This window comes from Haliotis rufescens, unplaced genomic scaffold (genome assembly GCF_023055435.1).
Source record: "Haliotis rufescens isolate VD_foot unplaced genomic scaffold, xgHalRufe1.0.p SCAF_568, whole genome shotgun sequence".
In the NCBI taxonomy this organism is placed as follows: Eukaryota; Metazoa; Mollusca; class Gastropoda; order Lepetellida; family Haliotidae; genus Haliotis; species Haliotis rufescens.
Genome location: NW_025964299.1, coordinates 4,896 through 18,301, shown reverse-complemented (window position 1 = coordinate 18,301; position 13,406 = coordinate 4,896). Strand labels below are relative to the sequence as shown.

The window sequence follows — 13,406 nt, the reverse complement described above, 5'->3', positions numbered from 1 at the left end:
ACGGGACCAAGAAACAGTTCGTTTTATTCGGAAGTTCGTTATAAGCGTGTTCGTTATAAACGTTGTTTACTATATATGGTTGTATTTCAAGATGTTGTACAATGATACGTGACACCTGTTTATATGCCAAACTAACCGCCGTTTCTGGATGTCGGCTAGAACTGACTTACTGAGTGAAGACATTTGTTTTCTTTATATGGAAAGTACAGCAATGACACGTTCATATGATTATTGAATATATAAACAATTCCGATATAAGTCATCAGTGCCGATAGAACTATTGCAATAAACTTGTCTATGTTAGTGTTTCTGTTAGTGTTCTATTTCTTATGGGGGCACGAGTGGCCCAGTCGTCTTAGGCATGTGTAGTAGCTCATATGGCTGTATAGTAGCGTCATTTAGTGCACCAGAGACCTTTGATCGTGGGTACGAACAAGATTCGCCAGTATTATGTTTCAAGGTTTGTCAGCACTATAACCGTGTGCATGGGTTTAACTAAAGTGGAAACGTCTAAGACCTGCATCGCCTCAGACTTTCCTCCCACATTTAACTGACACGCCGTAATATAGCCGAAAATGAATATTCACTGCGACTTATTTACCCTATTTGATGTAAACTCCATCATCCATGTTATCTCCAATGTTTCAGTCAATATCCATGTTCGTAGTATGTCCTATGTTGTGGCCACGCCCATGTTCCTGGAACGTCCGTGTTTTTGCTTGGTCCACGATCCTCGACTGCACGTCTATATTTCTACAATGTCCACGTTTCTACAATATCAATGTTTCTACAATGTCCACGTTTCTACAATGTCCACGTTTCTACAATATCAATGTTTCTACAATGTCCATGTCTCTACAATGTCCAGGTTTCTACAATATCAATGTTTCTACAATGTCCATGTTTCTACAATGTCCATATTTCTACAATGTCCATGTTTCTACAATGTCCACGTTTCTACAATGTCCATGTTTCTACAATGTCCACGTTTCTACAATGTGCATGTTTCTGCAATGTGCATGTTTCTACAATGTCCATGTCTCTACAATGTCCAGGTTTCTACAATATCAATGTTTCTACAATGTCCATGTTTCTACAATGTCCATATTTCTACAATGTCCATGTTTCTACAATGTCCACGTTTCTACAATGTGCATGTTTCTACAATGTCCATGTTTCTACAATGTCCAAGTTTCTACAATGTCCATGTTTCTACAATGTCCAAGTTTCTACAATGTCCATGTTTCTACAATGTCCACGTTTCTACAATGTGCATGTTTCTGCAATGTCCATGTTTTTACAATGTCCATGTTTATACAGTGTCCATGTTTCTACAGTGTCCATGTTTCTACAATGTCCATGTTTCTACAGTGTCAATGTTTCTGTTTCAGAACGATGTCTCAGCTTCTATGCTTCATCCTGGCTGCTGTCACTCTCAGTCATTCTACAGGTAAGATCGCTCACTCCAGACAGGTAGACCAATTAGTCCGTGTGGTTCCGTTTGAAGAATTTTACTAAACTGACTTTCTATCAATAGCTGTATTACTGACATTGACAAAAAATGGGATAATGTTCGCGAGAGGCAATATAAATGCACGTGTTGTATTTGGTGTCTATTTTATACCTCTTAATAACAGTCCACAACTACTCAGACGATTATCGGAAATATTTTTATTTCTGAATCGTTTACTTCTGCAGTGAGTGGGTAAGTATGGTTTTACGCCGCTGTTAGCACTTTTCCAGCAATATCACGGCGGGGACACAAGAATGGGCTTCACACATGGTACTCATGTGGGGAATCGAAGCCGGGCTTTGGGCGTGACGAGCGAACTCTTTAACCACTAGGCTACCCGACCGCCTCTTATTTCTGTATTGATTACGTGATATTACAACACCACAATGGCATGATTCTTGTTTCTATCACACTCCTGCTATTTCTCCGTCTTCATAAAATGATGACGTTATATATATGACTTTTCACTACAGCACGTTAATGCTTTATGACATTACATCTGAAAGCTCTTTATTTTTTCTCCATTCAGTTGGTATTAAACTCTGGAACTCTAAGACCCCAAGAAGCAAGACAATATGGCGCGGGAACTGGAACCTGGATACCTCCACATACAGGGGTCAGGAGTCGGTGTCTGCTGAACCAAACCCCGACGGCAGTAACTACAAAGTCAGCGCCATCTTTCTCTCCCAGGGATCCTACGGCCTCACCGATCTCTTCAGTGGAGCTGAGTTCTACTCCACTCCTCTAGAGCCCAGGGAGTGCCTGACACTCTCCTACAAAGTGTGGTTCGATGACAACTTCGACTTCGCCTACGGTGGAAAGTTGCCGGGTCTGTACGGTGGCGGGGTCAACTGTACGGCTGGAGGTGACCCAGACAAGGACTGTTTCACATCCCGCTTCATCTGGAGAACAGGAGGCATGGGTGGAGTGGCACTCTTCACCACATCTCAGCAGACACCCGAGTTCTGTACCACTGAAGGGGTGGAGTGTAATGATGCTTGGGGGCACCGACTGGGCAGCGGAAGTTTCCAGTTCCAGACCGGAACCTGGTACACAATCCAGCAAACTGTTCGCCTTAACACACCCGGCCAGGCTGATGGCTACGTTCGAATCGTTGTTGGGGGTGTCGGTACAGTGTATGACGTCAGTAACGTTGTAATCAGAGAATCCCTGGATGTGAAAGTCGACGGCATTCTGTTTTCCAATTATTTCGGCGGTACATCGTCATGTTCCGGAAGTCCTGTTGATACTCATGTCTACTTCCGGTATTTCGTCCTCAAGGACAACTTCTGCTAGAAATCCTAATGTGCATGTGTTTAAACAACCACAGTGTAACCTCTGTTCTGTTGAAATAAAGAGCATGAACATTGGTCATTCTCATGTCATGATATGGGTTTATTTACACCTTCAACACAGATTGACCAAGTCGTCTAAGGCGCCGCGATTTGCTGTACAGAGTTGCGTCCCTTGGGAACGCCAGAAACCTTTGATTGTGGGTTCGAATCCCGGTTCGCCCCGATTATGTTTCTAGGTTTGTCAGCACTATACCCGTGCTCGTAGGCTTCACCGAGGTTGTTAACATCTGAGACCTGCATCATTTGGGGCTTTCCTCCCACATTAAGCTGACAACGCCGCGATATAACTGGACTAGATTTAAAGGGGGCGTTAAACCCAATTAACTCACTCACTTACACAGATTTACAATACCGTAACACACACACACACACACACACACACACACACACACACACACACACACACACACACACACACACACACACACACACACACACACACACACACACACAAAAGCACACACACAAAAGCACACACACACAAAAGCACACACACACACAAAAGCACACACACACACAAAAGCACACAAAAGCACACACACAAAAGCACACACACAAAAGCACACATCACGGATACGTTTCCGTACTTTTGTGTATCTACGCATTTCGTCCAACGGGCTGTGAAATAAACTTAACTTCGCCGTCTTTGTTTGATGTTCCTGATATGCAACATGACAGCTTGCCTATTTGAAAACTAAGTGATAAAGATAAACTGGACCCGGTGTCAGAGAGTGGAATTTCCCCTCTAGCCTATTCCCCCAATGCAACCAAAGCTGCCTGTCGGGCGCTTGAAGGTTACCAATTCACATTACCATTACCACATTAACTCCTTAGTGCCCATTTACTGCTTGTGGACAGAGGCATGCATGAACAAGATCACTTACCAAAGGTGACGCCGCCATTTTTTCAACTCGTGTTTCAGTGGAAGATATATACGTGAGTACTGTTTCCGTCATCTGTTCATTTACCAACTGATGAGCGGATTCTGTTTAATGCACAGGGTTGTGAACTGCAGGCTATGCTTGCGACAACACTTTTAGGACCTGTACTAATGTCAGCCCTTAGGTTAAATAACTAAAATAACTACTGTGGCTAGCAAAATCTCAGGATGCAAATTCAACAGTCTTGACTCTCTTTACAATCAACGTGTTTTACAGCTTGCAAATAGAATTTTATACCAACCAAATCACTTTTTATACCCTTGTTATGACGTTTTACCATCTGGAAGAAGATATCGTGTACCTTGTTTTTAATCAAATAGAGCCAAATCTTCATTTGTTCCCGTTAGTATTTTATTTTTAAATGATGAACCAAGTCAACCTGTCTCTTAATCATTGTTTAATTCTTATGTGCTAGTGTTAATTCATATTTTATCTTCTTTAATAGTGCATATTTTGTTGCTTTATGTTATGCATGTATGTTCTGTGTGTATGTTTGTATGCATGGAGTGTTATGTAAGTTTGCATGGAGTGCTATGTATGAGTGCAGATATACGTGTTGGTCTGTAATTGTATTGTTCGTAATGAGTGTATGTATACTCTTTTCACTACAAATATAATCCAAATTCCCCTCGGGGTAATAAAGCTTTATTCTAAATAACACTAACGGAGTTCGAACCTGGGACCTCTTGCTCTTCAGCATGATAAAGGCGACAGTGAAATTTTCAGCACCATTAAAACCATAACATTGGTGAACATAATAAATATGTAAAAAGAATTTTATTCATTTTACTGAATACTAATGGAGTTGGAGTTCAAGCTGGTCTATTGCGCCAGAAACACAGGACAAAACTTTGTCCAGAAATTCTAAAATATAACTGTCTTCCACTGTTTTGCTGTTTGTTGATTCCAACACACCCTTAATCACTGCATTGTAGAAAATCACTGACATGAAGTGTTTACTAGTATCCAGCAACAGTTCATAAATAAGTTCTCTGGCATGAATAACAAGTGGCAAGTCGGAATCCTCTGTTTTCAACACTAAACTTGTTATACAGGATTCCTAAAAGCTTGTTTTCAATTAAGACACGTTTAACTCCAATTTCTTTGTCAAATATGGCATGGAAGAAGTTCGCTTTTGCCATTGCTGTTTAGGTTATGTTTTTTAATACTGCATTGAAAAATCTGAGGGATATAGGGGAAATTCTGCAATATAGCCATACTTCCCCTTGTGTTAAGGGGGGAAATCTGACTCTAAAGCGGAAATATGGCTATGAAGTCATTTTTCCCCGGGGGAAATTTAGCTATATAGCCCTTTTTCTGGGGGGAAATTAGACTATATAGCCCCTTTTCCGGGGGGAATTTAGGCTAGGGGGGAAATCCCACTCTCTGACACCGGCTGTCTTTTGGGTATATTATGATTGAGAATCAAAATTCAATTTCAAACACATCCACTTGAAACAGAAATAGCGAAGTACATCATTTGAAACTAAGCCTCAGTAAAGATGGTGACTATACTTAACCGGCGTAATTAATTTTGTATGGACTAAAGTAGCGAATACGGTGTTGTGGTAAAACATCGGGCAATCTCATTTAAGACGAATGCTACAAATTGGTCGAATGAGAATTGTGTTTTAATGAATATGTTAGCCGTGTAAAATATTGCCTCATTGAGAAACTCACTGGCCTGAGATTATTTCTATAACTGACGCTGTTGCCGCGAATAGCTGCAATACTACTAATCCGGCTTTATACAATATTCACTCACTCACTGACGGTGATATTTTGTTTCCAGCTTCCGGACAATTTTATCTTTTCACTATCATTGAATATTTGTACATAATTTCTTTTGTTTAATTATAGTGAGCATGTTGAGGGTTTTAATTTAAAGTACATAGGAAACTGTAACGTCTGGAGAGGACTGTTATCAACAAAGGACCTTGTGTATGTACATAACATAGCATTTTCAAGCTCAAGTCATAAGTTTGCTAAATGCTACTTGGAGAATGAAGAGCATTAGAGAAGCACGACCACAGGACTAATAACGAGCGCATGCGACTTGACCTTATAATATTACGCATGCGCACGGACAGTGTCTAAAACGCGAGAACAAGAGAACGCGAGGTCGTGAGAAAATAAAATGTCGCATTCTCGCGTTCTGGCGATTTCGTGTTTTTGTGGCCTACTTTGACAAGTCGAGATTGCGAAGTTTTGCATGATGTCGAAATGTCTCATTCCCGCGTTGGCGACTTTTGACAAAAAGTGCTATGTTGACTGCGGCGTTAAGCAACATACACTTACTCATTTGCATTTGCAGCGGGACAAGTCGAATGGTCATGGTGACAAATGCACTAGAAACAGGAGATTGTTTAGAGAAACCACAGAAGCGTCTATAAAATACACATATTGCATTTTATTTGTATGTCAGAACGTTATTTTTACAGACAAGTTACGCTGCAAGATTTGTATTGATTTTAAAGCTGTTTGACGTGTATATCAGAACATATAAGTCCATTAATAATGCTTCAGATTCAGTTCACCAAGTGAATGTTCATAGCCATTACATTGTCTGGGTCTTCAAGGGTTTCGCTCAAAAGAAAGCCTTTCTTCACCCAGCAGTGAGTGGGTACCCGGTAGGATGAAATTGTAATATGACTAAACCTTGGTGTATACTCCCAATGGGAATGAGAGTGAAATTTGAGTGCACACTGATCCATCAACATCAAACAAAGTAACTTGCTAAGGGATACACAACATGTTTGGGAGCAGGGCGCCTAAAACAATCTCTTGAGACAAGTTTCGAAATATGAATATGTAAAACAAAAACAGAAAGTGTGTTTCATTGTTTATTTAAATTCAAATAACATCTGGTATACTTTGATTATGTTCACATGATGCCCATTTATTATATTTTTAATGACGATGATGAGGATGTGGAAACTTCGAGGTTGAGAGAAAACACAATTGGGCAGGTTTTAGCAGACGTTGTCCTTGAGGGCGAAATACCGGAAGTAGACATGAGTATCGACAGGACTTCCGGAACATGACGATGTCCCGTCGAAATAATTGGAAAACAGAATGCCGTTGACTTTCACATCCGAGGATTCTCTGATTACAACGTTACTGACGTCGTACACTTTACCGACGCCCCCAACAACGATTCGAACGTAACCATCAGCCTGGCCAGGTGTGTTAAGGCGGACAGTTTGCTGGATTGTGTACCAGGTTCCGGTCTGGAACTGGAAACTTCCGCTGCCCAGTCGGTGCCCCCAAGCATCATTACATTCCACCCCTTCAGTGGTACAGAACTCGGGTGTCTGCTGTGATGTGGTGAAGAGTGCCACTCCACCCATGCCTCCTGTTCTCCAGATGAAGCGGGATGTGAAACAGTCCTTGCCTGGGTCACCTCCAGCCGTACAGTTGACCCCGCCACCGTACAGACCAGGCAACTTTCCACCGTAGGCGAAGTCGAAGTTGTCATCGAACCACACTTTGTAGGAGAGTGTCAGGCACTCCCTGGGCTCTAGAGGAGAAGAGTAGAACTCAGCTCCACTGAAGAGATCGTTGCGGCCGTAGGATCCCTGGGAGAGAAAGATGGCGCTGACTTTGTAGTTACTGCCGTCGGGGTTTGGTTCAGCAGACACCGACTCCTGACCCCTGTATGTGGAGGTATCCATGTTCCAGTTCCCGCGCCATATTGTGTTGCGTCTTGGGGTCTTAGAGTTCCAGAGTTTAATCCCATCTAGTCAGAAGGGGAGAATTGATATAACAATCGTAGGTAATATGCCATTAGTATGTTGTAATTAAGGGAAATCAAAGCATAATAATGTGTGTATGTAAATTTAGTCCGAGCTGGAGGGAGGAAAACATAAAGTTTGTTTAAATATAATATTAAATTCATATACGTGCTGTGAAGTGTCATGTATACAGTTTAAATCATTGTTTTGCTTTATATAAATGGTTTCAAATTCAATGTTAAAATTCACTTTCGCGACGCAAATACCCAAAATACTCAGAATCGGAAAACATATATTTTTTACCTCGCATTAAGGGACACATGATGGCCTCTTAACATTACATTCAGTGAAACACAATCAAGACCGGTTCCTTCCAGGCACATTTTGTAACAGAAATTCAAGAATGAGTTTCGTATATACTTAATACCTACATGGGTTTATATATCTACCTGTACGGGGGTCAGTTATCTTACCTGTGAAATGGCTGAGGGTGACAGCGGCCAGGAGCAGGTATCGGAGCTGAGACATCGTCCTGTAACACTGACGTACCCCAAACATGCGGAACATTATCGGAGTGAAGAACACAACACAACACGTGAAGGACCTACCAAGGACGTATCAGAAACACGGATATTACAGATATATGGACATATGGACAATAACGGACATAAAAAACATAGGCATTAAAAGAATAATACCTTTGTGACATAAACGAAGTGAGTATTGTTTTACGCCGCTTTTCGCAATATTCCAGCTATATAACGGCTAGGGAAACCAGAAATGGGCTTCACACAATGTCCCCATGTGGGGAATCGAACTGAGCCTTCGGCGCACGAGCGAACGCATTAACCACTAGGCTACCCGCCGCCCCCTCATATACTGAGCATAAGACATTGAATATATAGGACAAATTAGAACCTTAAGTGTACTTCAGATACAAAACATTTACAAACGAGCGTAATATTCCAGTCACAGAATCGGAATAAGTGTTGCTGTTATCGAAATATCACTCAATCATAATAGTTATGTTCACTCAGAGAATCGCTGTTATAGAAGATGAAGGTTAGTTGGGCAATATGCGTTATTTAATAAAAAGTGACACTATTCGACTGTGGGTAGCATACCTGTCCAACGCTGTTCCGTTGACGTGGAGTGACGATTCTTCGGATGTGCTGTGCTTATAAACGGGTATTTCTTATCGTCGGATCATTTTGTTTGTGTTGGTAGATAGGATACGTGTACCATTTAATTCACATTTAATTACTTTATCAACGAGTATTATTACATTCAATATTTCCGCGTTCCCTCATGTCACGGTGACCTAGCGAAAGACCACCTGCAGATTTATGCGTAGGCGCGATGATGTCACAAGTGTTCTCCACTTACATTGACATAGTCTCGGGTTGCTATAGCAATGTAGTCAATGTTATATCAGAAAGTACTGCTAGATTGAGTCACTGTACTTACGAAATAACGTTTACCCTACCCCCGTAAGTAGTGCTACAAAGTATCGTTTTGCCATGAGCTATTATAACGTCAAGCTTCATGTTGACGTTTACGTTCATAGTCCACGGCAAAACCATACCGTATTACATACACATGGTGTTAGTGCAAGCTTTATTACTTTTCTAAGATGCTGTGTTTACGACTAACCTTGTGTATGTTTTAGAGATGGGTTTCAAATCAAGTGTGTGATAAGCGAGGCCGTAAATTGAACACACTCTGACAGGGCCTGTGAACACACACAGGCCTCATCTCGTAGAAGCATCAACAGTAATATCAGGGCGATGACATTCCACAACACTTCAACATCTGTAGTTTCAGAATAAACACCAAATACAAATTACCAAACTTTGCTTGTAATGTTCGAGAATACAACCAGTAAGAACACCGCAAAATATATATAACTAGAACTAATCTATTTTGTCTGAAACAGTTTTGTCTGAACCACCTCATACTAACAAAAAAATGAATGTATTTTCAGAGGTATGCTGTAACAAAAACTGCAGTGTGTAGAAAGCGAGTCGGTACGGCTCAGTGATTACAAATATTAGGTACCACTCGGGGTTCGGTGTTAATTAGATGATGAGATGATGAGAGATTTTATTAGGTGGGGGCATTAGGCAGTCGGGTACACGCCAGGCAGATACCGGGGATGAAGCCTAAAGGAAGGTAAGGCTGCCTGATTGAGTTGCACCTGGCGGAGAATGACCAGTCGGAGACTCTCAAATATCCTCGTAACTTCTGGCACGTGTGTGTATGTGTGCTGGACGTTTGAATGTAGATCATTATCAGCATCATGAGACAATGTGGGCTTGACGTCACGTTCTCAGCTGTCTCGCAGTGGAACACAGTTGGAATAAATTAATAATGACAACAAAGAGAATATGTCAGGGAAAACATCAAACTGCAGCAGATCAAATTTAAATCAGAACATGTGTCAGCAGTCGGGGAACAATATGGTAGTACACGCAGGAATGAGTGGAAGCTGTTTTACGCCGCAGCTAAACACATTATTGGATCTTACAAGCATGGAGTACTGGAGGCATAGTCTGATCCACGCATCACTGTATCGCCGCGGAGTTGAAGTATTAAAATAAACACAGAGGAATCACGAGATATCAAAATATTACCTATTTGAATGCAAGTATCTGCAAATTACTGAAATAGACAAGCCCAGTATAATATTAGTTATATTTTTATGTGAGTTTGGGTTTTGTTCCCTAAAAACATTTAACTTCAAATATTTCAAGATCATCGATTCATCTAGGGTTACTACTTTTCGAGATGTGTGCGAAACAAATTATTATTATTTCATGAACTGTCATTTCGGTGGAAAATGTTAAAATACAGGAGTATATTATTCAACAATCTCATTGAAATCAGATCTTAATTCTCGCTGCCGCTAAACAAATATCTGAGGACATCCCATTACGGGTCACGTCAGACCGACCTTTCGCCAACTCTGACCGATCAATGGAAATACTGACATGAAGTCGACATTAGCCAATCAGAAGGCAGCTTTTTCGTGCTTTACGGCACTAATTTCAAATTGGCGACTACGTTTCGAAACATATTTTGACAAATTCTCGCTTAAAATTTTGAAACCTGAACAAAAGAACATTCTCGAATGGCTAATATATCGTCTAGATTGTATAGAATCAGTCGTTAAGTCCGTAACTATCGTTCGGAATACTCCGTTTTAAAGTTTTCGAGGCTGCATGATTAGAAATCACATTCCGACTATCACTTTCATGATCTGGTAAGCGACGCTCTGATTGGTCTGATGAAAGGTCGTTCTGACTGACCCCAAATGGGATATCCTCAGATCTTTGTTCAGCGGTAGCGAGAACTAAGATGTGATTTTAATGAGATTGATTATTCAAAGGTAAATCATATTCTGTCGGATAATCAGCAGCATATTATGTCAGTTCTCAAAGGCAGGGCAAGGACCGCCTCTTGGGCCTGGTGGATAGAGCGCCTGCGACGAGAACGGAAGGTCGGTGGTCCGATGCCCGCTCGCATCATACAAAAAGACTTTAAAAGATGTCACTTGCAGTTGTTACCATGTCTGGAGCTCGGTATTAAGGGGACAAAACAAGGAATAGTCGGCTCGGAGTCAGTAAACTGTGTCTGGATGGGGTAACCGCGGTACGGTAGCTCAGTGGGTTAGTACTATAAAACCGGCATGAGACCGTACTAGAACGTATACAAGCAGCCACATACACACACGGACGCATGCGCGCACGCACGCACGCACACACACACACGTGCATGCACGTCGCTATATGAGTGCAATAATCTTGAACGCTCCTTTAAACCCCTTTTTGAATCATTTAATGTCATAGCGGGGTTTACAAGATATAGCACGTGGTTGTATTGGGGTTTTCTGGTTTTTTTGACACATTTTGAAGGGTTTTCTAGATTTAAAAACAAGAACTGATCGATTTGGAGTTACTGTCACGTGTGTGAGTGAGATATCCACGTTAATCTTCAGCATGGTATCTCAGTAAGCTAGTTCTATAATACCAGCATTAGTCCGGACTAGTACACATGCCCGCACGCACACCCGCACACACACGCATACACCGCACACACACGCACACGCACACGCACACACGAACACACACGCGCGCACACGCACACACACACGCACACACGCAAACACGCACAAACACACGCGCACACACACACGCACACACGCGCACACACGTGTTTAAACCTTATTTTCACCTCACCTTGGGTATTTACATTTAAACTTGAAACATCAATATGAGGAATAAACGTTTTGTCAGTCACGATTCCGAAATATGTTCTAACCACTGCCTTCTTGAAATAACATTAAAAAAGATCATGAATGGACTCACTCATGGAATAATAGTTCAATACATCTATTCTGAAACCAGTATGGATTATACACTATCTAGACAGTTGATGGTGTACTCTAGCCTAAAATATATTGCTCAGCACAAACTACACCATTGAGAAACAATATTTTAGAAAACTTCAAAATGTGTACAGTTAATCTGGACGAACCTTACACAGCCATTCCAATCTTATACTCCCCGCATTGACATTATGTGCGATGAAGGGGTTTACGTCTCACTCGTATAGCGACGTGCATGTTTTTAGTTTGTGGTTGGGACTAAAGTACTCATGGAAATGAAAAAAAACCCTGTTTTGCTGGATTTAATAATCGACACAAAGCATTACGTAGATGTAAATACGAAATAACAAAACAACTAGAAAAGTACTAGTCTGGATTTGCTAGTTTTATCTCAGTGCTCAATACAAAATGTACTTTACAGGAGGTAATTTGTAGGCACTTTCAACATTCAAAAATAAAACTAAGTCAAAATTGACATGGCAGAAACAGGCTGTAGGCATTATGCAAATCAGCCTGGAAAAAAGTTATCAAAACAACAATAAAAATATATAACAGCTATGTTTATGTACATAATAATAATGACATGTAAGTTGTTGTTTGAGAAGGGAATATGTTACTTTTACGTTCTGATATTGTGACGATGATTCACTATCCCACAATGCCACTCACAAATAATTAACCACTGACAAATCACATGCACGTGGGTTTCAAGCACCTGTTTTCACCTGTCGTCAAGGTGTCATAGGTCATGGACATTCACCTTGGTCTACTAACACCTGGTTATGCTCAGTTTCACAATAATCTGTTTTGTTCATATTTTTACACACTTTTACATGTAAAAAGACATAAAAACCTTTGATACACTGTATTTGTGCCAAGGCCCAATTAGTACTAATTGAGTTTTTTTAATATTTATATATTTTGTATATTAACTGCATTTATATAAAATCCGAGATCGAAAAAACAGTTTTTTTTCATTTCCGTGAGTACTTTAGTGCCGGTTTTTAGTGCCAGCCAACTGAATCACCATGCCGCTGTTTAACATGCATACCCCACTCAGACACAGTGTACTGACTCCTGGCCGATCAGTCCTCTTTTTAGCCCTTTAATGCCGAGCGCGAGACAGGGTAACAATAAGTACCATCTTAAAACCGTATTTTTGTATTCGCGGGCGGGGATCGAAATCATGAAATCCGATATCCTGACAGACGCTCTTGCTCACTAGACCACGGAGGCGCGATGACATAATATGTCAGACTGAGCAGGTGCATATGAATTCTTCATGACGTCGCCATACATGTGGTCTTTCAGGTCATCGTGACCTGCGGGAAACTGAATCAATGCATCCTCTTTAATAAAGTAATGAAATATAGATAATACGGAGTTCACTTATCACTTATAAACAAATAAAACGATCCTACGATAAGGTGTAGTCGTTTATAAGCAGGGCACATACGTTGAATCTTCACTCTACAC

The 13,406-nt window shown here is 41.0% G+C and overlaps 2 protein-coding genes across 3 annotated transcripts; one reads left to right on the top strand and one right to left on the bottom strand.

Moving 5' to 3' along the window:
* Window positions 1–1,391: 1,391 nt before the first annotated feature.
* On the top strand, window positions 1,392–2,883 carry LOC125374413 (the record flags this gene model as incomplete). The annotated part of the gene is made up of 2 exons (XM_048385284.1): window positions 1,392–1,450; window positions 2,043–2,883. Coding segments are annotated over 2 exons (826 nt in total), but the record flags the coding sequence as incomplete, so codon positions are not given.
* A 3,772-nt stretch (window positions 2,884–6,655) lies between these two features.
* Window positions 6,656–8,678, bottom strand: LOC124141482. Of its 2 annotated transcripts, XM_048385283.1 has the most exons (3): window positions 8,668–8,678; window positions 8,017–8,083; window positions 6,656–7,548 (listed from the first exon to the last, which is right to left on the bottom strand). In XM_048385283.1, exons 2-3 carry the CDS (start codon window positions 8,069–8,071, stop codon window positions 6,782–6,784), a joined length of 822 nt encoding a protein of 273 aa, XP_048241240.1. In that variant the 5' UTR covers window positions 8,072–8,083; window positions 8,668–8,678; the 3' UTR covers window positions 6,656–6,781. The 2 variants fall into 2 exon arrangements, with proteins under 2 accessions (XP_048241240.1, XP_048241239.1); XM_048385282.1 differs by lacking the exon at window positions 8,668–8,678 and having other exon boundaries at window positions 8,017–8,169.
* Between the last annotated feature and the right edge of the window lie 4,728 nt (window positions 8,679–13,406).

What these genes read in the sequence shown, in the direction of transcription:
- LOC124141482 (XM_048385282.1), bottom strand. Translation starts at nt 8,110, where the DNA reads ATGTTCCGCATGTTTGGGGTACGTCAGTGTTACAGGACGATGTCTCAG. An exon ending in CACCCTCAGCCATTTCACAG is followed by an intron (nt 7,549 to 8,016) that starts GTAAGATAACTG and finishes CCTTCTGACTAG; the next exon opens with ATGGGATTAAACTCTGGAAC.